Source organism: Lytechinus pictus, chromosome 16 (assembly GCF_037042905.1).
Source record: "Lytechinus pictus isolate F3 Inbred chromosome 16, Lp3.0, whole genome shotgun sequence".
NCBI classification, from domain to species: Eukaryota; Metazoa; Echinodermata; class Echinoidea; order Temnopleuroida; family Toxopneustidae; genus Lytechinus; species Lytechinus pictus.
Window position 1 is genome coordinate 1,457,397 of NC_087260.1, and position 26,461 is coordinate 1,483,857.

Sequence of the window (26,461 nt, forward strand, 5' to 3'; positions counted from 1 at the left end):
TCATTCTTTCCTTTTTTATTGTTTCAATTATACAATGTTTCCATTCGGTACAGAAATGGCAATAAGGACCCTCTTAATTGAGCCAAAAATTGTTAGAACAATGACAATGAGAAATTTAAAATATTTCACATCACAAAATTCAAAAGAAATATTCCCCATATTTGCATACCACCCATAATGTGTATACAACTACAACTATTTAACAATGCCATTACACTCTTATTATACATCAGATTTTAATGAAAATTTCTTTGTCATGCTTGTTAGATTCTCTCTTTATTAACTTCAAACTTTTTGTTGGATCATTTGCTGGGTGGGCTTCACAACAATAAAAAAGTAATCAAAATATAAAATTAGAAAACTCATCTAAAAGAATAATTTTTTTTTCTTTTTCTTCATACTGTTAAAATTTGAAGTTGTAAAGTTTAAATGAAATAAGAGATACATTACATGAGTGTGCGCTGGTCTTTAGGAAGTATTTTTTATCAAGCTCAATAAATATCTCAAATTCTTAATCTTAAGGTTGGTTTGGCTCATTACTACCTTGTCATGGAGTGTCCATCCAACATACTTGAGATAGCTATCACTGAGAAACATCTCACTGTAATTCTTCATCCAAACACCAATCTCGCCCATACAGATTCCTCTGATCTCAGGCTGAGTGTCCCTATCACACACAAAAAAATAAATATCAGATAAAATATGAATAAAGAGAATAACTCCTTTGTTTTATTTAAATTAGTAACATAGAATATATGAAAAGTAGCACAGGTGAGAGGCATACTGTACTTTACCGAGTGACCACTGTACAAAGCCTATGGGAATTAAACAAAATCATTAGGCAAAGGCTTCATCTTTACAATGTGCACAAAATAAAGGGCAATGGATTCAATTAATTATCTCATCCGTATCTATGTGCAAAGACGCCTTTAACCCTTGGATGCGGGCCCGCGAAACCGAAGAGTTCTCCCTGCAGCGGAGCCGTTTTGGGTACACAGCTGGCATTTGGATCTGTGGCGGTGTTTACGATTTAATTGCTAATGGCACCAAACTGGTATGTTTTCAGGATGTTTAGTAAATGTAGAGATGAAAGGTCAGACATTTTTCTTTCTAGCTTGAATTTGTGGGCCTTTCATCCTACTGCATCTTGGCCATCATGTAGAAAATTTAGCAATTTTTTCTAGTTTCTCATATAATGTCCCGAAAACCATTTAAAACTGCAATCATAATTGTCATTTCCCATTAAATTCTATATCACCTTCCATTTTCTATATTAATAACGTGAGATGATATCTTCGCGAAAGTAAATATTGATAATGGTGATCATATAAAAATGCACGACCAAAGTCGGTATCTATTTTTTTTTGTGAGCTTGGGGCTTGGGATTTGGGTTATGGCAAGACAGAGAGCTCACTCTTTCACTAAAAATCACCTTTTGTACATGTATTTTCCTTTCATAAATTATATGTCTCCTTTAATTCGATTTTTCCACACAGCTATTATAATGATAAAATCATTTCGTTCCTAAAGATTGTGCACCAGTATTTGATTTGTAATATCCTGAAGTTATTTCAAAGAGTTAAATGAGTATTTGACGGGTCGAAAGGACAAAGATGCCCCCTCTTAACGCGATCAGAAATTCATTCAATATGATTGAACTTAATATCGTGCAGAAACCAATATGCATACATATAATGAACAAATTTAGACCTTTGACCTTAAGACTCATTCTTTCCATAATAATCTCTGACAGAAGATATGACAGTCAGGTCATTTGATGTGACCTGACTGTATTTCTGTGTCATTTACCCAGACACCAAACATTGTTAATATCTGGTTAATATTTCCAAAGTTATCATGCGGAGACCAACTCGCATATATAATTAGCTGTGACCTTTGACATGCGGACTCCAAATTCAAACTTGGACTGTATTTTGGTTACATCTACCTACACACCCACATTTTTAAAAAATCTGTTGAATATTTCATAAGTTATCATGTGGAAACCAACTCACATATTTAATGAGCAAGTTATCACATTATGTAACATAACTGGCTCTCAGTGTTTACAACGTGTACACGACCGAAAAATAGGCCATGTACACGTGCATCAAAAATGGACTTTCAAAACGGGCCTACTTCTGTAGAAGCCTGTCATAGCTAAAACAATGGTCACATTTGTTCTACGGCGGCCATACGGCGAGTCAAAAACAGCCGTTTTATTAATTTTGATTCAAACCACCTGTATGCAGTTTAGGGACAGTGATTTTCCGCGATCGCGGAAAACGGACGGAATTCACGGAAAGGGCCTTTTGAAACGGAAAGTGGCATTTCAAACGGAAAATCACAGAAAACGTATTTTCCCTCAAAATACACAGAATAGCAACAGAAATTACTCCAAAATCACAACAAAATGAGAATATTAAATGGCCAAAAAAAACCAGAAAACACGATCTCACTTCGCTACTATCATGACAATTCACACATCGTGACTGCACTCGACATCAGCACACTCGATTGTACCCCGCACCGTACCCGGCCGGCCGGGTTGGGCTTCACATGCACACATATCGTTCAACTCCTTACACGGTCGTGTGTTGCTGCCCTCTACATTTGAAGATGTAACAGCACGATATCGTGGTCTTAAAATCCAAGATGGCGGATTGGCAATAGCCGTTGACTGATGATAACGATGTCCAAAAAACCCCAAAATTATCGATGAAATATAATTTCACCGTGAAATAATGCTAATAATATGAAAGGTGAGGATGTATGCATGCAAAATGGGTGTGTAAAAATATTTTATGCACCCGCATAGATCCGATAAGAACGGATTTTATTGTGTTGTTGGTACAGTAGCAGATACAAATTTTGACCAGTGCGAGTGTGCGTGTTGTGATTTTGCTATTCAATGTGTAAACGGAATTGTCACTTTTCCGTGTGTACAAAGTCTATGGGGAAACGGAATTTCCGTTTTCTGACATGCTGAAACGGAATTTGAGATTTTCTGAAACGGAAAAAGCAATTTTTTGAAACGGAAAATCACTGTCCCTAGCAGTTGGACAGAAAATGTTGAAACAGCTGTTTTCAACTTGCCGTACGGCCGCCGTAGAACAAATGTGACCATGGTATAAGTGAACTACTTGCTGGGCTTCTGTGGAAGCCTGTCGCACCGGAAGGGTTAAAGATTTATCATATTAATTCTATTTAGTATTTTCCTTGATCAACTAATGCTTTGCCATTATTAGTTTCAATATTGCAGTACAAAATATTTGCTATTCCACTAAAGGGCATACATGTAGAATATGGCTAACTACCTCACCTGCGTTTGTGCAGTTTATGTATTATACCACTCAACGGCAGTGAATATGACAAACTACCTCACCAGTATCTGTGCAATACATCTATTGTTCCATGCAAGGGCGCAAATATGATAAACTATCTCACCAGTATCTGTGCAATACATCTATTGTACCATGCAAGGGCAGCAAATATGATAAACTATCTCACCAGTATCTGTGCAATACATCTATTGTACCATGCAAGGGCAGCAAATATGATAAACTATCTCACCTGTATCTGTGCAATACATCTATTGTGCCATGCAAGGGCAGCAAATATGATAAACTATCTCACCAGTATCTGTGCAATACATCTATTGTGCCATGCAAGGACAGTAAAACTATCTCACCTGTAGCCTATCTATGTACAAAGATTTCTTTGAAGAAGTTATTCATCATCTGTTTATTCTCATCAGAATTTTCCATTATTTCCGGTTGCTTGGCCATGAGAAGCTCCATATTGCATTATCATACCACTCAATGGCAGTGAATATGACAAACTATCTCACCTGTGTTTGTGCAATATGTATATTGTACCACTCTATGGCAGTAAATATGGAGAAACAATCATACCTGTATCTGTGTACAAAGATGCCTTTGAAGATGTTATTCATCATCTGTTGAATCTCTTCAGTATTTTCCATGATCTCCTGTCGCTTGGCCATGAGTAGCTCGATCTTCTCACTCGCTCGTTTTGACGACTGCTTGGCACGTTCTGCGTCGTGTTGTCGCTGGGTGTTATCCAGACTCACGCTCAGGTTGAGGGCAACATTCACAAGGGCTGTCATCAGTTTCATTGCTGTGAAAATGAAAAATGGGAGTATAAACTGAAAGTAGAAACAATATATTATCTTACATAAAAGATTTTCACCTCTCACTGGCCCCATTTTATTAAGGCCTACCACAAAGTACAAAGTAGAATAATTTAATTACTCCTATGCCAAAAATTTGCAAGAACCAAGGCCCACTTCCCCCCCCCCCTCCCACCACCCTCATCCCTTGACATGCACCAGCCCTAGGACACATTTCATAAAGACTTGAAACTTGCCACTTGCTATGACCAAAAATGGCAGGGTTAACATCCAATCACGATTAACGTCTCCAAGGTAGTTACAAGAGTGGCAAATTTACCTTTATTGTAAATCGTTACGAACTTGCCCCTGTACCTCTCACCACTGAGTGTACTAGTGACTTTGAAACAGAGGGTCGTGGGTTCGAATCCCAACCATGGCGTAATTTCCTTTAGCAAGAAATTGATCCACAATGTGCTGCACTCAACCCAGGTGAGGTAAATGGGTACCTGGCAGGAATTTATTCCTTGAAACGCAGCGCGCGTAACAGCTGCGCTGCTAAAGCCATGGTAATTATGCTGCATATACTGTAGAGCGCTTAGAGACTTCTGACAAAGTAAGTGTTAAGCGCTATATAAGCAAGTATAATTATTACTAGTGTGCCCGAAGGCCCTGACCTGGGAATCACTCTGCCCAGTAAGAATGGAGATGATATCATCAACATTGTACTGATCGTAGAGGACAGCATCTTTTTTTTTTCTTGAGGGAAAGGGGCAAAATAAGGATAATGAATAGAATCTTAAAGAACAAAAAGTTGTTCTTTAAGATTCTATTCACTACCCTTATTTTGCCCCTTCCCCCCAAGAAAAAGAAAAAACGACAAGAAAACAAACAGAGGAAGGTTTTCACAACTGACAAGGCTCAATACTGTTTACTTACCGGCGAGGGTACTAGTATGTCTGAAGGCCCTGACCTGGGAGTCACTAAGCCCTGTCAAAAGGGAGATGATATTATCAGCCATGTACTGATCGTATAGGATACTGTACTGACACTGTCTCACTAGGACGCTCACAAAGTCGCAGAAACTGCTCCGGAACTTCTTGTAGAACTGGCCAGATATGATGAGCGGGTAGTCGCCGGTTTCCTGAGATATGAAAATACAGCAAAGGTAAATGCATGAGCAAAAGTCACCCCTACAATTCTCAAAATAAAATGCTTTGAATCGACCATTTTTTTAACCCCCTCCCCGATGATTTTTACCTTATTATTATTCATTTAACACATTGGAGATTGAATGATTTTGCCATAACACATGTTTTCCATATACTCCAGAATATATGCAGACTCAGTCTCCAACAGGTTAATTACAAATACATGTATATCCTTGAAATAAAACAAACAGAAACAAAGTGAAGAAATAAATAACCACTAAAAATAAGGGCACCACATGGAAAGCCTAAAGTTCACTGACCTCATCAAACTCTTCGGTCATCCTTCTAATGATGTCACTGTGTTCCATGGTTGTCATCATCTCCGCAGTAACAGTTCCCTTACATCCTGAGCTATGGATGAAGAAATTAATGAGATCCAAGAGAGCCTCCTCCCTGTTGATTTTATAAGACTCGATCCAGTCATCAACAACAGTCTGTAATAAAAAAAAAAAACAAGACAGTAGCGATACCATGCTTCACTTACTTGCGGAAGTTCAGTGACCTTTTCATAGTCATCTCATTATACATGTACATCTTAGCAGGATAGTAATGAAATATTGTAGATATAATATGATGTACATGTATGGCATCAAGGTCCTTGAATGATATAGACTTTCAAAGTAATGAATACCAAATTTCGAAGACAAGTTTGCATTCAACAAATCAAATGGCACCATTCCCTTAGTTTTAATTTTGTTATGATAACAAGTGGGACCCAAACAATCCTTGACCTTAGTATGAGACCTCCCTACAGCATGATAATATGGCCCTAGCACATCAATATCTCAAGTTTGGTTGCAATCAGTTATACGCAAAATTATAGGTTCAAAGAAAGTCTTGCAGGTAACTTGACAGTCAGACTGCAGGTCCCAAGAAAGTGGCTTCTTTCATCCAAGTGATATTCATGACTTGAGATGTTTTGCATATTTAATGAGCTTGATGCGGACCAAAACACCTCTTTTCATTCGGTCATTGCTGCTCTAATTGTGCATCATTTCATGAATTTGGTACCATTGTAAAGAAGAAGAATCTTTCTTTCAGGTCATGCGTTTGAATTTATTCAAAGATTTTGTAATATAGGTTAAAATTTTGATCTAAAATATGCTACAAAATAAATATTTTCACCTGACAAAAGCTGCTATTTTCACACTTTATTTTTGTTTGAGCCCAAATGATTTTTATATCATGATAAAGCTGAATATGTATGCTTTGAAATGATATAGGTTTCAAAATAAGAATTGGTTTAATCGGGTCAAGATCACACTTTTCATTTGCCAAGTACATAAAACAGTTTGAAAACAAGAATACTGCACTCTGATTGGTCAAAGAGACCACACAATGGCAAATTCCAACGGTCCCAGTGCCTGGGTTCGTGGGAAGGTCACATTTCCCATGTGGTAATCTCCTCAAATACCCCGCGCCTGTTGTTCTGTGAACCTTATCCAGCCAATCAGAACTCTGGATTTCTTGCAAGTACAAAATTTCAGAAATCTCGTCTTGTACCTTGGTGGGAAAAGTGTGATCTTGACCCAATTAAAAGGTGCCGCATATCAAGAGTGGCATTGTGAGAAAGTACAGAAGTTCAGCTTTATGGTGATATAGATATCATTGAGGCTCAAAATAAAAAGTTTTGCACAATTTACAAAAGAAAACAGAGGAAGAAAATTCCGTTTTGAGGCACATTTTCAGGCCAGAAATTTACTTATTTAACAAAACATTGTATACAAAATAAATGACCAATATGAAAGAGTAACTTTTACTCTACCTGATGGTGCAATAATATTTCATTTAACTTGAGGTTAAAACAGGTAAATTCTTAGAGAAAAAAAATCTCACGAATCACGAGATTTTGCAAGGAGGATTCAGCCACGAGATGATTTGGATGAATCTGGCCTTTTTGCTCATTAGCATAGGGACCTGCGGTCTGACTGTTGAACTCCAATGACTTTTGAACAATCTCTCACCTCATTATTTCAATAATTCACTACCCTGAGGAGCACTCTTTGCCTGTCTAACGATTTCAAACATTGTGACATATTCTGCACTGGCCTCTGATGCGGCCTGGAGTACCACAAGGATCCCCTCTCTCACCTTAGTGCGTCAATAAACCACTTACCTGAAGGGCGCTCTTTCCATGTCTAACGATCTCAAACATTGTAACAGGTTCTGCACTAGCCTCTGATTCATCATCTCTTGCTCTAGCTTTCCCTTTCTTTCCTCGTCGTCCATGCTGCAAATATAAGTCAAAATCATCAATTTCAAAGCAATCTGAGGGGGCATTTACACTTAGTCTGCAGGCACATACAATGATTGAAACTTTGATCAACAAGTGTGTCTCCAAGCAAAGACTACCACATATAAAACTTGCTGTTTCAATTCGAGGGCCTTCAGAACACAAGGCATGAGTAGGCTGCAATTCAGATCCTTTACTTGAGGAAAGGGTTTGCACAGCAGACTAATTTACACTAGCCATTCCATTGTGTGCTTATACTATAGAATTTAACTTTCTCAAACTAGTATTTATTAAGAAAACTATGATTTTGTAATATTTGGTGTTTTAAACACTAAATATAATAATATAATAATATATAACACTTAATAGGTGTCATTCGTAATCATATCTTTTATTTCTTGAAAAGGTTTTTGAAGTCTTATAAATGCTCAGTTCATAATAATGGTACAGATAGGATAAACTAGAAAAGTGTGCTTCCAAGTTGGCCATTAAACTGTGCATAATAAGCTCTGCAATTCAAGGCATAATTAGACAGATCCAGAAACCTGTTTTGAGAGAAAAATATTCTCTTCATTAAAATCCATATTTTTAACAACTATCAATTTATAATCTTAATTTTCAAAATAAGAGTATATAAGAATCAGCAAAAGAATCAAAATTTATTCAAAGTAATGAAAAATAAAAAATAACTTATACTGTAACTACATTGACAATATAAACAATACTACAAATTTTGTTCTAACATGATAAAAAAATAATTGTAAGGTGAAATTCAATAAACTTTCTCTTGAAAATACGCTTACATGTATATTAGCCCTACATAAAATAAAGAAACAAATCTTCCACATGCATATAGCCTCTTTCATAGGCGTCTCTTAAGAACCGACTGAATTATTGATATCACCACTATTTTGAGTATCTGTACCAAACAATCGTCAATTAAATAACTCAAAGAGTTAATTACACACTCACCAGCGCGCCTTCATCTGAGCTGTTTTAAAATAGGGAGAAAAAGAAGAGAGAATGTAACCAAACTAAAATAATGAAATTAATAACATGACAAAAATAATTACCTTGTTTGGGAATTGACCTTGTAATTTGAGAAGTTTTGTAACATTACAAGTAGCTTTGACCTACTTGTATGTAAAATAGATGGAATATACAGTATCGCAATCCCAACAGTGACAGACAATATCGTGCATTCACATTTTTTGCTTTGTCAAACAGAAATTGTGATTTCTGGGGGGGGGGGGGGTGTTTCACAATGATTTAAGCATGACTTAGAATCACACTTAAATTCCTAGTTATGCACGGTATGAAAGGCGTCACTTTATTGGCAAAATCACACTAAGAGGACATGCATATTTATAAGAGTGTGTTACATATCATGTGCAATTCACAATGACTCTATGTCACACTCACTTCTTTGTGAAACAATCCCCTGGCTGCAAGCTTTGGCTAATTTCACTTTCAGTCCACCTTAGCATCGCTATCTTTATACCAAACATCAACATATTATACAATTGTCAGTGTCACTATTAAAGGGGAGAGAGAGAATAAACTTGTACTTGCACAACACTAATACACATGGGAACAATCCAAGATCAATGTCTTTATCTTGTATGTTTATCATCATCATGACATCTGCTCACTAATAGCAATATTATGTGTTGTAAATAAGTTACCATTTACACTTCGTAAAGATATGTCTTATTCATTGACATTGTAATTTAGTTAAAAACACACAGATTTCTTAATTTGTGATCAGAAAAAAGGGAAATGGCTGAAACAGTTCATTCAGTTTCATCATTTCTCGTATGATCATTTCACTGATCTTCATTTCTGAGTAGGCAATGACTACTGAGTACATATGTGATATGGAGCCCCAAACCAACAATACATGTACCGTAAGTCACCCAAAATGAATTTTGAGACTTTTATTGAGCTTGAAAGTACATCCTGAGCTCTATAGCTTGTCAAAATTGATCAATAATAACCCACAAAAATACTTGATTGAAAGTACAAGAAATTCAGTGAGATGTTCAAAGAATAAGGAGAAAACAACGTAATAAAGCTCGGTGTTCACTCAAGCATGAGAAAAATCCCAAATCAAGTCATTGGGTGGGTTTTAGTATATAATTTTAGCTCATAGAAACAACTGCTTCAAACTACTTTGTTTCACAGTACATTGTGAGACCACCCAAACTAAACATTTTGACATGTGTGTTCTTTTTGTCTTATTTCTTTGTAATGGAGACCTTCAGAAGCTACTTTATATGCACAAAATTTAACTTGGTAAACTTATGGTTGACTTTGAATACATATGGCCGCTGGGCAAGTAGAAACTGGTATCTAGTCAAACTTACTGTATACTTTCTGCATTTGTGAAGTCAGATTCTTGAGCTGGAGACCTATCTCCAATGCCTCTTGTGGCAGGCATGGTGATCAGAAAATGGACTGCAATGTCAAGACAAAAATGAAATGTACATGTAAGACATAAGACTCATCCAAATTAAATTTTCTTCGACCAAATTTCATTGTACTTTTGTAGGCCTACTACGCAGTGTAGAAGTTAGAATTTTGTATCCAACGGTGTTGCTTCCACAAAATTTATAGATGTGCACAAACACTTAGTGAACCTTTTTGCTAGTCATTGCAGAGGGATATTGGCAATCGAGCACAAATAACAATAAAGAGCACAAAAATCTCTGATTGTGAAAGCAAGAACTGTACTGTGTTACTGTAAAGAGGGCTGATCCAGGAATAGGAAAGGAGGGGTATCTAGATGAAAGTCAAGTAAGCAAGTACAATTAAAAGCAAGCAAAGTGATTTTGGTGTGAGTGCCTGAAAAACCACCTCGTTACTCTTCAGTAATAAACCACAGGTGAGATGACCATCATTATTTCTCTCATAAAAATGATAAAACAAGGGAATCTTGTCATAAGACCTCTAGACTCTATTTGCACTGATTTAATTCTACTCAAAGACTGTTTAACACTTTGGTAAAGGGTGAATACTGTGTATTTACATTCAAATATCAGCTTACAGTCCAATCTTGCGGTAGCGTCGTACAGTACCGTCTGTGTTTGGGATGGTTGTAAAATGTCAGAAATTATTATAAAAATAAATCACCAGCAAAGGTTATTCCTGTCTATTAAACAAAATGTCATACAAGCAAAGATGAGTAGCAGTAACAAGCAAATACGAGCAAGGATGCAAGCTAAAGGACAAGCAACAACAAACAGCAGCAAGCAGCCTAAATGAGCGTATGCAGGACCGGCCAATGGACAGCGAGCCAATAGTGCTTGATTTGTCTAGATTATTAAACCTTACACCACATCGCTTTACTGCATGCAAGTTTAAAAAGTGTAATTGTAACCAAATATTTTGCTTTGACCTTTGTAGATTATAATGTGGGGGCCGGACAGCCTGAACAAGTGACCTGGACAACTCGACCCGGTCGAATTGCAGACTTGCGGACTTTACCTGATGAAATACATACATACATACATAACAGGTACTTATATAGTGCTTTACCAAAAATATGATCAAAGCACTTTACCATAAATAACTAATAATAATAATGAAATTACATTAAACAGCACTTAAAAATATATCTACCGGGACTGGTGCCTGATCTTAATGCCCTGTTCACTCGCAGTTTAAGGAACTTGCCCAGAAGGCAATCCGGCAGGTACATTACTCACAAGGGCTCTAAAAACACCAGGCCTCAGCTAAACCCTAACAAAAAAACAACTTACGAAAGAGAACTAAACATGAATATTTAAACCAATAGTTACACAAAAAATCATATAAGGAGAATAAAAAAATTCAATGAGCAAATAAATGTGTTTTAAGCAGAGATTTAAAAGTTTTCAACTTGTCAGCAGATCTTAATGTTACAGGCAGTTTATTCCATAATTTGGGCACAAAATTAGCAAATGCTTTATCACCATATGAACTACAACTTGTTCTGTGTTTAAGGAGGTATTGGTCAGCATGTGATCTAAGGAATCTAGTATTGCCCATATGAATTACTGATTATGTCTGATATAAGCAATGGAGACTGTTAAGAGGACTGCAATTTGATTTAAACGTGATAGACGAAATAAAGCATAATTGTGAGAAACAATAATGAAGAGATTCATTTACAAAATGTAGCATAATCATATACATGTACAGTACAGTAGATGATGAAATAAAGCAATAAGGACTGAAAAGAAGTACATGTAGATGCAATTCTGATTTATTTAGTAAATTAGGAATCAATGAAAATAGAGACTGAAGAGGACCCTAGGGCTAGATGCAATTTTGAATTTTATTTAGTAAAAACGTCATGATAGACGAAATAAAGCAAAATTTTGATTGTCAGATAAACATGAAAGAGACAATCCTCAATTATTTACAATAATGCCTAGCTAGTTTACAAAATAAAGCAATGGAGACTGAAGAGGGATAGGGCCTTTTGATTTATTTAGTAAAACTGTAATATAGACGAAATAAAGCAAATTTTTTATTGTAAGAAATATGAAAAGATTAATATAATCCTGATTTATTTATATGAAAAGTACTAGTTAACAAAATAAATCAATACTAATAGAGAAAGTAGATCGATGCAATTCTGATTTAGATGGTAGACCCGATCGACACCAATAAAGTGAAAAGAGACACGTGACATGCGACTGTGAGGTTGGGTGAGACAGGTAGGACATGTTTCACATTGTGAAAAATTGTCCGTGGATCCGAGTCACCGGGGACTTGGATCACGATAATGCCAAAAATATCAGACATGGCGTCCTCAAGGCTAGGCTCACTCATTCAATGAACAAGGTTATGATATAACCCTGTTCTCAGTTACATCTTCATGTGTGGCAAAATAAGGGTGGCAATGTTTGGCTAATTTTCTCTTTTTCTATGGGACAAATGCTTAAATTTCTTACACTGTCTATTTTCATTACAGCAATTCATCATATAACTTGGCTCTTATGTAAATTTAATTCTTTAAATTATTTTTTCTTAATTGAAAATAAAGATTGAAAAATGAAAATTTTCTTGCCATATTACTTTCCACCAATAGAGGGTGTATAAAATTAAAGTTTTTGAGCGCTCTGGTGAATACAAAAATCATTCCCAAGTTACTAATGAAAAATAAATTGCAACTGTATGGAAATTAGTAATTTTGGTCACAAAAGTGATATTTTAATGATTTCTTAAAGTGTGTACTATGCACAGCATTGAACAAGTGGCTACATGTAGGCTGGACTCACCCAGCCCAGCCCAGCCCAGAGCAGAGCAGCTTGCCTTGTCAAGGTGAGTTGTCAGCCCAGGCCAGCCAGCGGCCAGGCAAGATACTGTCCGATTAGCTAGCTGGATCTGGACTAGACAGGAATAACTGTCGTTTCTGGGGATTTATTTAACAATTTCTGACATTTTACTATCATCCCCATTCACCGACGGTAGTGTGTTAGTGCGAGCCTGGCTCAGCCTGCATGTGTAATCATTTACACATGCAGTGTAATCATCCAATTCGGGCGACCAGGTTTTGACTAGATTTTTTTTTTTTTAAATTCTAAATGACATTATATTATCTTGAACGAACGCCCACCATTTTCGTTAGACTCTCTTTTGTTATTATATATAATAATGCAAGAAAATATCAAAAATATAGGTTACCGATGATTGATTCCTTTTATTTTTAATTTTTCGTCGAAGAGAAAAAAAATGGCACCCGTGTGTTGCTGCCCTCTACGTTCAACAAGTTGTGCTTTTATCAAGGCTTTCCGATTTAATTTTCGATATCCTGGCGAATCAATGCGGGCGACGAGTTCCGAACGCACGCACATCTACAACTGCAAAGCAGCGGCATAAATCGTGATATATAGCGACTGGTAAATACGTCTGTTAGAATGATGACGTCATCCAAGATGGCAACTTACGTTGACCAACGAAAAGATCGAAGATGACTATTAGACTACATGTATGTTTTGATCATCATTTGAAAGGAATCTGTGGTAACTGCTATCTAAAGGTCAGTGAAGGTACGATATTTCTGAATTTTATACATTTTCTAGTAAATTTGGATGTAGGCCTAATTTCTTTTTGGTAATGTGACATTTTATGTACACAAAAACGATCCAAAAATATGGTTTCCGCCAAATGTCACTCACACTATTGCGAGGTTAGTATGTGCTATACAAACCTCGCACAAACAACATGTTTTTATAGTGGATTTTAGAGTTGTCGTTAACATCGCTTCATAACGTGAATGATGTTAGCTGAAACCCATTCCGCTACTCACCAGGGCCTTTTCTGGTAGAAAACGTTCCATTTTCAAATTTTAACATATTTTTTTAATTTAAAAAGGAATTAAAAAAGAGCAAAATCGCTTACCTCCGCCTGAAAAGTGGCTTCGCACGTCTCTTCCACGGAAATAAAAGGAAGGTCATTGGTGGCACTAATACAGTTCACAACCTTAATTCAGCTTGGTGGTATTTTAAAAACTAGATTCATGATTCATTTTATGAGCAATTCCAATAATTGTTTGATAAAATAGAGACCCCAATAAATGCAATAACTTAAAAAACATACTTTTTTATTATTTTTGCTGACGATAATACTTTTTGGAAAATATTCAAAACGATGACAAATTAAACAAAAAATATAGAAAATTCTATGTACCTTGAACGAAGCCCCGCAAGTGCTACAGTTTGTTTTTCAATTAACGTTCCACCAAAGTCTTTACAGTAAAAAAATTGGACACTTTGCCGACTTCGCGTGACGCTTTGCATCGATTTACGTGTAAGATAATTTTTGTGTCCAAGTTAGTCTTTCAATTGTATATGAAGATTAATCGCGTGCTCTCTTTCGCTCATTAGACGAAAAATTTGAGAGCTAGAAAGGTGGCTTTCATATTTTGTCAACGAGAAGAAAAATCAATGCTTAAATGACGCATTTTGAGGGATATTCATCAAATTATAATATAGGAATTGACTTCACATCGTTTGGTAAGTTTCTCGTAGGAGGACTTCATTCTGTAAGTCCTCGTATTCATTTTTCATAAAGTAACGTTATTTGATGAATGCGCCGTGCCTTCAATTATTCTGTAACTTAGGCCTAACTTTTTGTTAGTCGGCGGCAGAGATGTAGCCATGGGTGGCCAAATGTAACACAGTTAGTCTAGATCTAACCCACTCACACAACATGCGAGGTTAGTATACTAACCTCGCACAACGCATGTCATTTCATAATGAATTTTGACGTTTTCATTCATCACACGAATGTGAGAATATGAAATACGCCTAAATCTTCACAATATACTAAATTTAGTTATCTTAATCTTCTAATGTAATCTAATTTAAAAATCAGTACGAACGTATCTATAAAATTAAAAATGGATTTTAAACTCTTACCGCCAAATCTCAGCCAGTTACTCCATCCGATCCTTAATACTGCGGTGGAAATTACGCAAACAACAATCGAAATGCGAATTTTTCCTATCGAACAGTCTAGATTCAAGTCGCCGGCGCATAATAGGAAATCGTACCAAAAAAATCAACAGGTTGCATGTCACGTATAATCGCTGATGGCGCTATATCATAAAATAACGGTGAACAGCGAAAAAAATGCGGAGCGCCTAGAACGCAACCAGCAGTACAGCTGATCTGACGTCAACGACGCAAACAAGCAAGTTTATTAATTAATATCGCGCGCCCTCTCTGTGCGTATAGAGAGAACCAGCAAATCGGCCCCATGCCTGCTTCGACATCAAGAAAAATCATCGATATTCCTAGTCCTACCAGAAAGACAGAGAGGAATTGAAATTGGCTTCATATCGTTTGGTAAGTTTCATATCCAAAGCTTATCTCACATTAAATAGGTATCTATTTCTAATTTTTGAAATAGACGAATAAACGTATTGCAAGTGCCGTGCCAGTGGTTATCCTGTGCACGGCGGCGGTAATGTACCCGTAACCCACCCATGGTTGCAATGCTGCCGCCGGCACATGGGGAAGCTGGTGAACCTCGACCCCTGCAGGCTAGAGTATCGTCTTCTTCTTCATGTTATGTGCCAGCACCCCAGCTCCAAGACTGTCCAAATGTTCCAATCCCTCATCAACAAGTACGACCTACCCTCCTTCAATGATCTTCTCAACTCCCCTATACAGTACAAACAATGGAAGAGACTCATCTCTAGACTCTACAGCCGTTCTTGACTACAGGGAGGAAGAAACCCAAGCGGCTCTAGCAGCCAAATCCTCACTTCAGCTGCTTAGTCACCTAGACTGCGCCCAGAGGACAACTCTGCTCCCGTCAAGGCTAAACTCTCATAGTCATCGCCAAGCCTTATCCCTGAAGAGTCAACAACTTTGTGGTGTCTATGCTACCAACACACGTCTCACCAAGATTGGAAGGCGTCATGATAGCACATGCTATTGCAATATCAAGGATGAGACTGTAACCCACCTTATAGGAGAATGCACCCTCTATACGGATGAAAGGAAAAGGTTCCTCACCAACCTTCCTCCCTACCTCCAACATGATCTTGCCATAACTCCTGTGTCACAAGTCGCAGCAGCTGTTACGAATGTTGTACTTCTTGGATTGGACACTAATGGAACTAGTATATCTGTTGCCTCAGCTCCCCAACTTCATTACTACTCTCTTCATTTCTTGCATGAGCTTCATGTTAAACGTTCTCTGTTGGTGAACAACAACTAGACAGTCTGGTGATACACTTTATTCCAATCTCCTCCTGAGCCTTGCTCTTTTGTTTCTATATGTATTTATCAAACCACTTTTTCTGCGTATCCACTGGATCTCGCAGTTCTCCAGGACTGGAGGAAATCAACAGAAGAAGAAGAAGGTAAAATCAAGGCATGTCGCATGCAACTCACTCTATGAGCTGATCCTTCCACAGAATTTGGAGATTCCTGGAGACCAGATTAACTAATTGTATGCATATAGCCGAATCGATATTGCTAAATATATCGATATTCCATAAAATTATTTCATTTCACTTACCAATCCGTATGAAGTCAATTTGGAGACTTATTTGAGTATTCTATTCCCCTCTGTTCCTCGTCTTTTCTTGCTCTTGACGATCGCGCGGCAGTACGATTGTGGATGAACGACAACATCAATTTTTGGCCTAAAGAGGGCGCGCGATTTATATTCATATCAAAGACATGACAAGGGCCAAGACTAGGCACCTAACTTATTTTACACACAAATCGACGCAAAGCACTACGCGAAGTCCGTAAAGTGACCAATCTTTTCGTCGTATAGACTTCGGCAGACCGTATCGTTTGTTATAGCTTTGTACCGCTGGTTTCGTTCCAGGTACGTAGATTTTTTTTTCTATTTTTGTTTATTAGTCATCGTTTTAAATTATTTGCAATAAAGTGTTATCATCGCCAATAATAATCTTGAATTATGTTTATGAAGGTATTCCATTTATTTGTGCCCATAATTAGTCAAGTAAAAATTAAGAATAGCGCATTCAAAGAATTTGGACACGGTTATGAAATTACCGAGGAGCTGAATCAAGGTTGTGAAATTTATTAGCGCCACCAACGGGCTTCCTTGTATTTCCGTAGAAGAGACAAGCGAAGACACTTTCCAGGCCGAGGTAAGCGAAATTTGCTCTTTTTGACCGATTATTAGACCTTTTTACTTTTTTACTAATTTTAGGCCCTAATTTTTTAATGTATTGCTAATTACCGGAAAGAGCCCCGGTGCGTAGCGAGAAGGAGCTTCGGCAAATATTACTTCAGCAATGAAGCGATGTTTGCCGACTACTTCGAAATCTACGGTCAAACATGGTCCGGTGTACGAGGTTCGTATATATATACGAACCTCGTAGTCGTACTAGTGTGAGTGCCCGTAACCGTACGTTCATGAACGTTGTCGTTACTGCTAATATTCAAGTAATAAAATCAATAGTAGGATGGGGGGTTGGGTGTCCGGACACGTAACAGAAATGAAGCCTTGTTTTTATCTCAGGAATAAACCAAAAAAATAGGTTGAATAGTTTTTTTTCACCATCAATATTTGTTCTTTATAATATTTTTTTATATTCTGTGCTAAAAAGAATTAAAAAAGACATTGCTTGTAGTTGTAAACTTTTCAAAATTGAGAGTAAAAGTCATGTGTCCGGACACCCAACCCGTCCGGACACACAACCACTGGGTATACCCGGTATACGTTGTCTTAGACAGGAATAACCGTCGTTTCTGGGGATTTATTCAACAATTTCTGACATTTTACTGTAATCCCCATTAACCGACGGTAGGGTGTACGTGTGGGCTCACATGTTTTCTCATTCCCACCCTTTTGTCAATTCACAGTCCAAAGTTTGATGTAATTTTACACATCGAATTTACAATCTAAGGATGTATAGCCATCAAACTTTTAAACCATGATATTTAGTGAAGACAATATTTTAAACGATATAGATTAAAAGGCATGAAAAATTATACTTTACCGATGTTTAATTGGGTTGAACACGATCAAAATAGTCAATATGGCAGCCAAACTGTGAAATATTTACAAACGAACGGAGAGGGCGTCAACAATCACGAATGTGATATCGATATTGCTTTCGATATTATACGATCTGCTCCTTATGCGAGCGAAACCGCTACGATCACAAGTAGCAGACGACAATCAAACGATCACTTTAGTTCAAGCAGCATAAACGAAAGGCCTGCATGATGGATGCTGTAGCCAAGGGGATATTCGGGGAACACTTCACTCTCAAGCCTGACCAGCGGGAAGCGCTACAGTGTTTGGAGGACGGGAGAGACCTGTGGGTCCAGCTCCCCACTGGACATGGAAAGTCGGCGATTTTCACCGTCTTTCCGATATGGAAATCAAAGGTTATTAATTTTTTAATAGGCCTACTTTATTATAAAATATTGGGAAAATGATAACTACCGTAGTATTAACTTTGACATTCAAAATGCAGCTTTCATCGTTTAGACCCAGATCTAGGTTTGTGGATCACTTAAATTCAAGCAGTATAAACATATGGCCTATTTATACTACATAATCGTTTCAATTGAATATCAAATGGCACTAAAACACTTATATGATGCTATATCTGCATACTAGTCTAACACTGAACATAAAATGAGTGAAAAAATGATTTTAACAGAAAATATTTTTATAGGTTAGAAGTTCCCATAGACCACTACTCCAACTGACCAGACATACAGTCCCAGTTAAATCAAATACACAATTTATTACGTTTATTTACACCTTATTCTTTCTATTCTTCTTTCATTTTACACTATTTATTTTGTGTTGGGCTATTCTGATGACTGGCCACATTGAATGCATTTGTTTATTTCAATGTTTTTAAATCTTTTCTATGTGAACACTGACTGAAATTAAGTATAACGTCGATTATTGCAATCCACACAGTCAAGTCCTGGATCTTCTCGTATAGGCCTATACGTTCAAATCGCTGTACAGAGTTGCTATGATTGTCGTCTCAGGGGGATATGAGTCAATTTTGAAAAGACATTTCCAACATCTTTATACCTATCATATTTAAATGTCTGATTAAGAAACCTTCAAACACCCCCCCCCCCCAAAAAAAAAAAGGGGGAACAAACTCTAAGAAATGATGTTAAAATTCTGCAATAGCTATCTATTCAAAGTGTTATTTGAGGGCTCCAATTATAGGCTTTATCATCGAACCATTCAAATTTGAAGGAAAGGGGAGTGTCTCCTTTGCGTCGCTATTATCACCACAATAGAGGCTATACTGCTTGTTTAAGACGACTCGTAATATTAGATCCATATTGACCTTTATACTCTCATGTAGGACCTTTAGGTCTAACTATTCTAAAAACGCAAAACTTTAAAGACAATCAGACCAATTAATGCTACACAGAGTGAACGCCAATTCAGATCCACCCAATCGGCTGGCAAGAAAAAAAAGGAGAGAAAGAGAAAGGAAGAAAGAAAGTGGGGTTAAAGAAGAATTATTGTCGACCTATGTTATAATGATAATAATAATGGATGTGTAATGCGCCAAATCCACTCGGCAGGGTGCCCGAGGCGCAGTGAAAGAAAGAAAAACACAGAGAGAAAAATACAAAGTATGTTATAATATATGAAATTATATTACGTGTATTTTTATTTCAGAACTATTTATGAAACATAATTTGCTTAAATGTTAGTCCCTACTGGTGCTTGCGTTGTCTGTTTGATGAGATAAATAATCCTGTTTAAGGAGATTAAATGGTTCTAAATCATCCCGTTTCCAAGTCCATAAATATACACCAAATATATTTCCTTGTATTCGGATTTTTCAAAATTATTGTATGTAGTGACATTGATTTTTTTTAATGACTACTACATTTGCCGCATTTAAGGTCTAAATATAAAACATTTCCAGTCCGTGCTTACGTTGACATTAGTGCATTGGCCATACAGTGGCGTACCGTGTGTCACGGTCACGGCATGGGGGGACCAGCAAAAAAAAATGAGTATACTAATAGAGGCATTTTAAGGGCAGTGCCATTAAACGGATATGTATATTACTGATAAAAAATAATGCGAGCGCCAAGCGCGAGCTGAAAATCTTTGATATTCAGACCTAAAAAGGGACACAAGCACACCTAACGTTATACATGGCAATATACGAATAAAATAATACGATACGATACACTACACGAAGATAAACGATACTAGTTATAATCGCGATAAATCGAGACATGAAAAAGTTAATAACGATAATGACGTCATTCAAGATGGCAACTTGCAAGAAAAAACCGTCAGGTCAGGTGAAAATGTCTTAGATGACAGATTTCTCAATCATCCAGAGGATTTTTTTCAATAACTCCGGCCCAAGGTATGCAATTAGCTTAAGTTATCTATATTACACTGATAATGGAAACCATGAAAATGTCAATTTTGCCTAAAAAAAGTTTTAAATCGCGATCTATAAAACGCTAGTTCACTATACGTTGGCTGTAGGTAGGGGCCCCCTCCGCTTCAGTCTATGTATGGTGAGTGAGCCAACGCAGTTCAGCGGAACAACCAAAATACAGAGACTGAAGCTTTTGGTCTAACGTTGTCTGTACGTACGGGCCTCCAAGCTCTTCAGCACTATTGGTGAGTGACCCAAAGCAGTTCAGCGAAACAACCAAAATACAGAGACTGAAGCAGCTAACTAACTAAGATCGCTTTTCAGACTGCGCGCTGCGACGAACGTCTGGATGGACGTGTTGTGCCTTGGCTTGTGCCGTGCCTGGCTGGATCATGAAGGGTACCCATTTTCATGTTTATTCGATCGGACATTGTTTTCTAAATGTTCTAATCGCCAACTTCGAAGGAAATTAAATTAAGAGTATGATGCACAGTTATATGCAGATATGGAAAGCTACAATTCACTTACCTAGCCACTGTTTTAGCTAAAAATTTACAGAAATTTGCTCAAGACAGTCCTTTTTGTTTCGCGCGAGATTTGTTCGACTCGTACCAAAACTACAAAGCAACGAACGTAGAGGTCAGCAACACATGGCAGTCAGAGTTATCAAAAGTGTTGGATGATGTCTGAATTGAAAAGCTGCAAAACGAGCAGAAATAGTCATGACGGGTCAATGCAGAACATGATCCTTTTCAAATCAAGCCCCTGCTTCTGTAGTGATGGTTCTGTGAGATAGCGTGGTTTGAGTCATGGTTTGAAATACCCATGCAGGTTTGTTTGTTTGTTATGTGTTTGCTTGTGCAGAGGTATGTTTGACTTTCAATATTGTGTCATTTTGCAACTTTTCAATTTTGACCTTGCCCCAAATTTCAAGGCCTTGCACCTCCATGTGATCATATCATGTAGGGTATCATTTTAAAGAAAATTAAATGATATATTCATTTATATTAATTACTTTTTTGAGGAGTTTATATATATGTATATATATATATATATATATATACATATATGTATACACATAAACTCCTCGAAAAGGTTTGAAAAACTAACTATGATTGACTATCCCTCCTCGGTTTCAGTTACTGTGCGATTGATACAAATAGATAGATCATTTGATTTTTTTTTAATGATACCCTACATGAGTATGATTATGGTTCACACAAAAGTGCAGTGGTTTAAAATAAGGGGCAAGGTCAAACTATTCAAAAGTTGCAAAATGACAATATTGAAAGTCACTGTTCTTTTTCCCCTATAATAGTGCAGTGATGAGTGAGTTTCTCAGCGGTTTCTTTTGTTTTCATCAATATTAAAATGGAATCAAACACACGTCTGCACAAGCAAACACATAAAAAAAACCAAAGAAATGTGCATGGGTAGGCCTATTTCAAACCACGACTCAAACCATGTTTTCTCACAGAACCATCACTACATAAACCACAACAAAAGATAAAAAATGAAGAAGCAGGGGCTTGATTTGAATGGCCGGACTTCCATCTCTATTGACACAGACAAAAGAATTTTGTCCACACTTTCAGCGATTTTCCTACTATTTACGTTCCTTTGATTCGACAGATCATTTACCAAGTTCACATTATATTACGTTATTTACATTATTTACGTATTCGAGAGATCAGCGTCCAACAAGCCAAGCTTCTCAGCTGGTCTCTCTTTTCATTTCACCCCTTTTTTTTTTTTTAACATACACAAGAATACACATGATTTTAAGAATGTTAAGTATTATAAAATGATGATAGTATCGTATTTTATTCATATAATTTACATTACCCAATTTTTGCAAATGTAAGGTCGTTACTTTTGTTCATTTTTGTAATTGTATTAATGTATTTGTATTTATGTATTTTTGACTTGTATGTGAAAAATGGAAAGAAAAGAAATGAAATAAATCAATAAAAAAAAAGAAAAAAAGAATCATGTACTTTATTGGCCCTTCATGACCATGATGACAATTTCTGCTCGTTTTGCAGCTTTTCAATTCATCCAACACTTTTGAATCCTGCTCTTTTCGTGATGGCATGATCATAGCAAGCCTTGTATCCTTTTAAAGAGAATTAAATGATCTTTTGATTGACATCAAAATATGCATTGTGTAATGTTGGGAGTTGGGAGAAATGAATGGCCAAACTCAGATTTCCAAACTTGTTTTGAGGGGTTTTGAATATATATATATATATATATATATATATATATATATATATATATATATATATATATATATATATATATATAATTATGTTGTTTTATAAGAAGATAGCTAAGAAGTGACTGTTACGCCTTATCAATATACATTCATTATAAACCAACAAAAGTCAACTTTGAACCCCCGATTGGGGAAAATAAGGGTGATTTTTTTTTTCTCGCCCACCCGACTGGTGAAAGCTGGATTTAGGCCTTTTTCATCACCCCCAGGCCCAGCCAAAAATCGTTCCCATGGCCCTGGCACGTCCCTTTACCACCAATTATGTGAATGCCCCCGAACCCCTGTCTCTCGATCTCGGGGGGTTCATAAAAAACGGAGGTTTATATTTGAGATGTTTATTGAGTATCTCATTGAGCATTGAAATAGCGCGAGAGCCAGTAGCGAGAAAAACGGTTGCAAAAAGAAACTGCACGTGCTCATGCAGGACCAGTGAATGGTTTTATAAAGAACCTTTTAATTCTAAAGTGGCAATTTAAGGTAATTTAGAACCTTTAAGAAACATTCAAAGGTTCCAGACACGGGGCAAGCACACTATAAGCCTACACTGTAAGAACCTTTTTTTTTTCTAAAAGCCACGATGGACATAACTTTCTAGTCAAAGGCATATAAGCATCATGAGAAATTTCACGACCAGGGAAAAGGGGGGGGGGTTTAAAAGGTGAAATGTGATACTGTATATAATATAAAAAATATATATCATGTACCAATGCGCCATATGGTTCCAATCCCTTATTTTAATGATTTTTGTTTACATATTAATTTTGTCAAGTATGTTGGCTAAGGTTCCAGGAAAAAAAAATGTATTTAGAACATATTGGAGACTAACACAACCTCTTTTTATGTTTCATATTTCAACTTCTACGTACGATACTAAGAAGTAAGTCACTCAGTGAGAACGGGAAAACATATTTTTTCCTATCTCGTTATATTCCTTTCATGATGGATAAAGCAGAATCATGCTGAAACTAGAAATAAAAAATGGAAAATAAAGATCAGTAGAAAGAGTGCAGGGGTCGCGGAAGCAAGGAGGGGGGATTCAGGCCCCCCCCTTTTTTTTCCAAAACCGTGTACAAAAAAGTAAAAAACCGTTTCGCGGCCCCTGGGGTGCAGGTCAGAAAAAGGTGGCAAGATGAAGAAGATGAAGAAGAAGAAGAAGATTAAGAAGTAGACTAGAATTGCAATCGTAACAGCACGATGTGCATGCATTGTGACCCCTGTGATTATCTTAGAGGGCAAGAAACACGAGGAGAGATAGAGAGAGAAAGCTCTAGATGATATACATTTTCAAAATATCAAAGGGTGCCATTTGTTAGAATTGAATTGAATTGAATTAGAATTGAATTTGAATTGAATTGAATAGAGTAAGGTCACTGATGTGTACAACGCTGTTGAATTATGTAAGATGATACCCTTGGCAAACCTTGAAAATATGAGACCAAAATGAATGAATACAAGGAAGTTATGGCCATTATACTATTTTTCGACTTGTCAATAGAGGGTGCTATTTCTAAAGATAATGGTCACTGATGCGTAAAAAACATAGAGATGTATACTAATATATATCTCTATGGTAAAAAACAAGTAAATCGTGAGGGATGATTCCATTAGCAAACTCTGAAAATATAAGACCAAATTGAACGCAAACAAGAAGTTATGGCCATTTTACTATTTTTCAAACTTTGCAATAGAGGGCGCTATTTCTAAAGATAATGGTCACTGATGCGTAAAAACAGCTGGATTAGGAGGGATATTACCATAAGCAAACACTGTAAATACGAGACTAAAATGAATGAAAACAATGAAGATAATTATGGCCATTTTTCTTTTTTCTGACTTTGCAATAGAGGGCGCTAAATATATTTCTAAAGGTTTATGGTCACTGATCATGACGCGTTTTATTTTGCAAATTTTCATTGGAATTGTTATAAAGAATAATTTGCGAATTATTAAAAAGAAAGAAAAATCATGTTCACCCTCGGACTCGAACCCGTGCCCGCGTGACTGAATGAAATGCAATTCTGACGCCTTACCGATTGAGTTACAATGTTTGCCATAGACTTTACACGTAGGCAAAATACGACAATCTCAAACTCAATATTGCAAGTGTGCATGATCCCGACGTCTGATCAAAAATGGAGGCAACATCAATTAGCGATAGCTTATAATCTCAGCTGCAACATACTGAAAGCTCAGCGAAAAACGACAAGAAATAGTGCACATACGGCTCACGAAATTGAGGAATGTACATTATAATCCATTTTTGAGAAAAAAAGTCACCTCCCATAGAGATTCCACGCAAAATGAGAAAAAAATGACATTCTTGTAATAAGTTGCCATTTTTAAAAATGACCCGTTTCTCAAAATGAAAATACAACATACCGAAAATTATGCAAAAATCGACCAATATTTACAGAGTTAGAGTCAAATTTGCATAATTGTGATGGCGTCATGAGAAGCAAAATGAAATTTTCAAGTTCCGACGCCATTTGGGTGACGTCATGACTTTTTTGAGGGACAAATAAGACATGAAATCATATCTACAATTCATCTTCTATCCGAACACGAAACAAAATTGGGGTCAAATTACTTTCTGACGAGCAATAATGAATTTTGTATAGGCAGGTTTTTCCACTAAATTATTTGGCCTATTGTGAGCACGCGCGTTCGCGAGTGCTGTAAACTTTAAGGGAGGCTAATTCCATTATTCCTTGTCATTGAAGGTTGATCAATGTATCAAATTGCTCAGAATAATATCATCAAAGCATTGATATGAAAACTAGGGGTGCTAAAGATCATGTCTGCCAAATTTGGATGAATTTTGATGAGGGACGTGGCCAGGGCAAGGCATTGTCGCTTTTAGGCGTCAATGCGAAGAAGAAGAAAGAAGAAAAAGAAAGAAGAAGAAGAAGGAGGAGGAGGAGGAGGAGGAGGTAGGCCCGAGGAGAAGCAGAAGAAGCAGAAGAAGGAGGGGGAAAAGATTACTTTTTATTCATTTTTTGAAAAGAAAAGAACATTTTCTGTCAAATAGCATAATTATAAAGAAACAATAGAAAATAACAAATGAACGGAATAGTCGTGCAGAGAAATCGTAACGCAGCGATGATAATAATCTTGAACATGTGGGTTGATTCTGTATTTTCTATAAAGTCTGTTTCCTGTCAAAGATGTATGAATGGTGTTTGAAATCAAAGTTTTACTTTTGAAAGTCGAACCACAATAATATTTCCATGCTCTTTGTTTCATCTTGGCTCTGCAGTTTCATACTGCTGTTCACTGCTTTTTAAATCCTTAATTTGCATTATTTGGATATCATATTTTTTTCAAGTTTTCAACACTATGGGGGGGGGGGGGGGGTTCAAATCTATATATTTGCCCCTAAATATTTTGATGGGGATGGGGCAATCGCCTATAACCAAAAGCTTATTAGACGAATTGGTTGTAGACTAAAAACAAAAGAAGCGGGCAGTAGACAAAGTCACTGGCGTACATATGATGAGGATGGGAGGGAACCCAAAATTTTCACGACAAGAATTTTTTCCCCAGAAATCTTGTTACATAGCCTCGGCTGGCCCTCTCATGTGTTGGCCCATTATTTTATACGCTACTGGAAAAAGTTCAATATGACAAAATATTAACACAAATATCAATCCACTAACATCAACGAAAAGGCTCACACAGAAATCGTACAGAACGGTAATAATTATCTTGCAGTACAGGTATATCCAAA

The 26,461-nt window shown here is 36.8% G+C and overlaps 1 protein-coding gene across 2 annotated transcripts in view; it reads right to left on the reverse strand.

Moving 5' to 3' along the window:
* The window catches only part of LOC129279645 (cohesin subunit SA-1-like), a 41,092-nt gene extending 23,312 nt beyond the window's left edge, over window positions 1-17,780 (reverse strand). The window contains exons 1-8 of one of the 2 annotated variants that reach the window (XM_064111640.1): window positions 17,771-17,780; window positions 9,943-10,033; window positions 8,549-8,567; window positions 7,460-7,573; window positions 5,604-5,777; window positions 5,072-5,276; window positions 3,915-4,140; window positions 544-667 (exon numbers count right to left, since the gene is read on the reverse strand). In XM_064111640.1, coding sequence (XP_063967710.1) covers window positions 544-667; window positions 3,915-4,140; window positions 5,072-5,276; window positions 5,604-5,777; window positions 7,460-7,573; window positions 8,549-8,567; window positions 9,943-10,016 — 936 coding nt within the window. In that variant the 5' untranslated portion in view covers window positions 10,017-10,033; window positions 17,771-17,780. Of the gene's footprint in view, window positions 1-543; window positions 668-3,914; window positions 4,141-5,071; window positions 5,277-5,603; window positions 5,778-7,459; window positions 7,574-8,548; window positions 8,568-9,942; window positions 10,034-10,604; window positions 10,653-17,770 lie in introns of those variants that run through there. The other variant, XM_064111639.1, reaches the window with a different exon arrangement.
* Window positions 17,781-26,461: the final 8,681 nt, after the last annotated feature.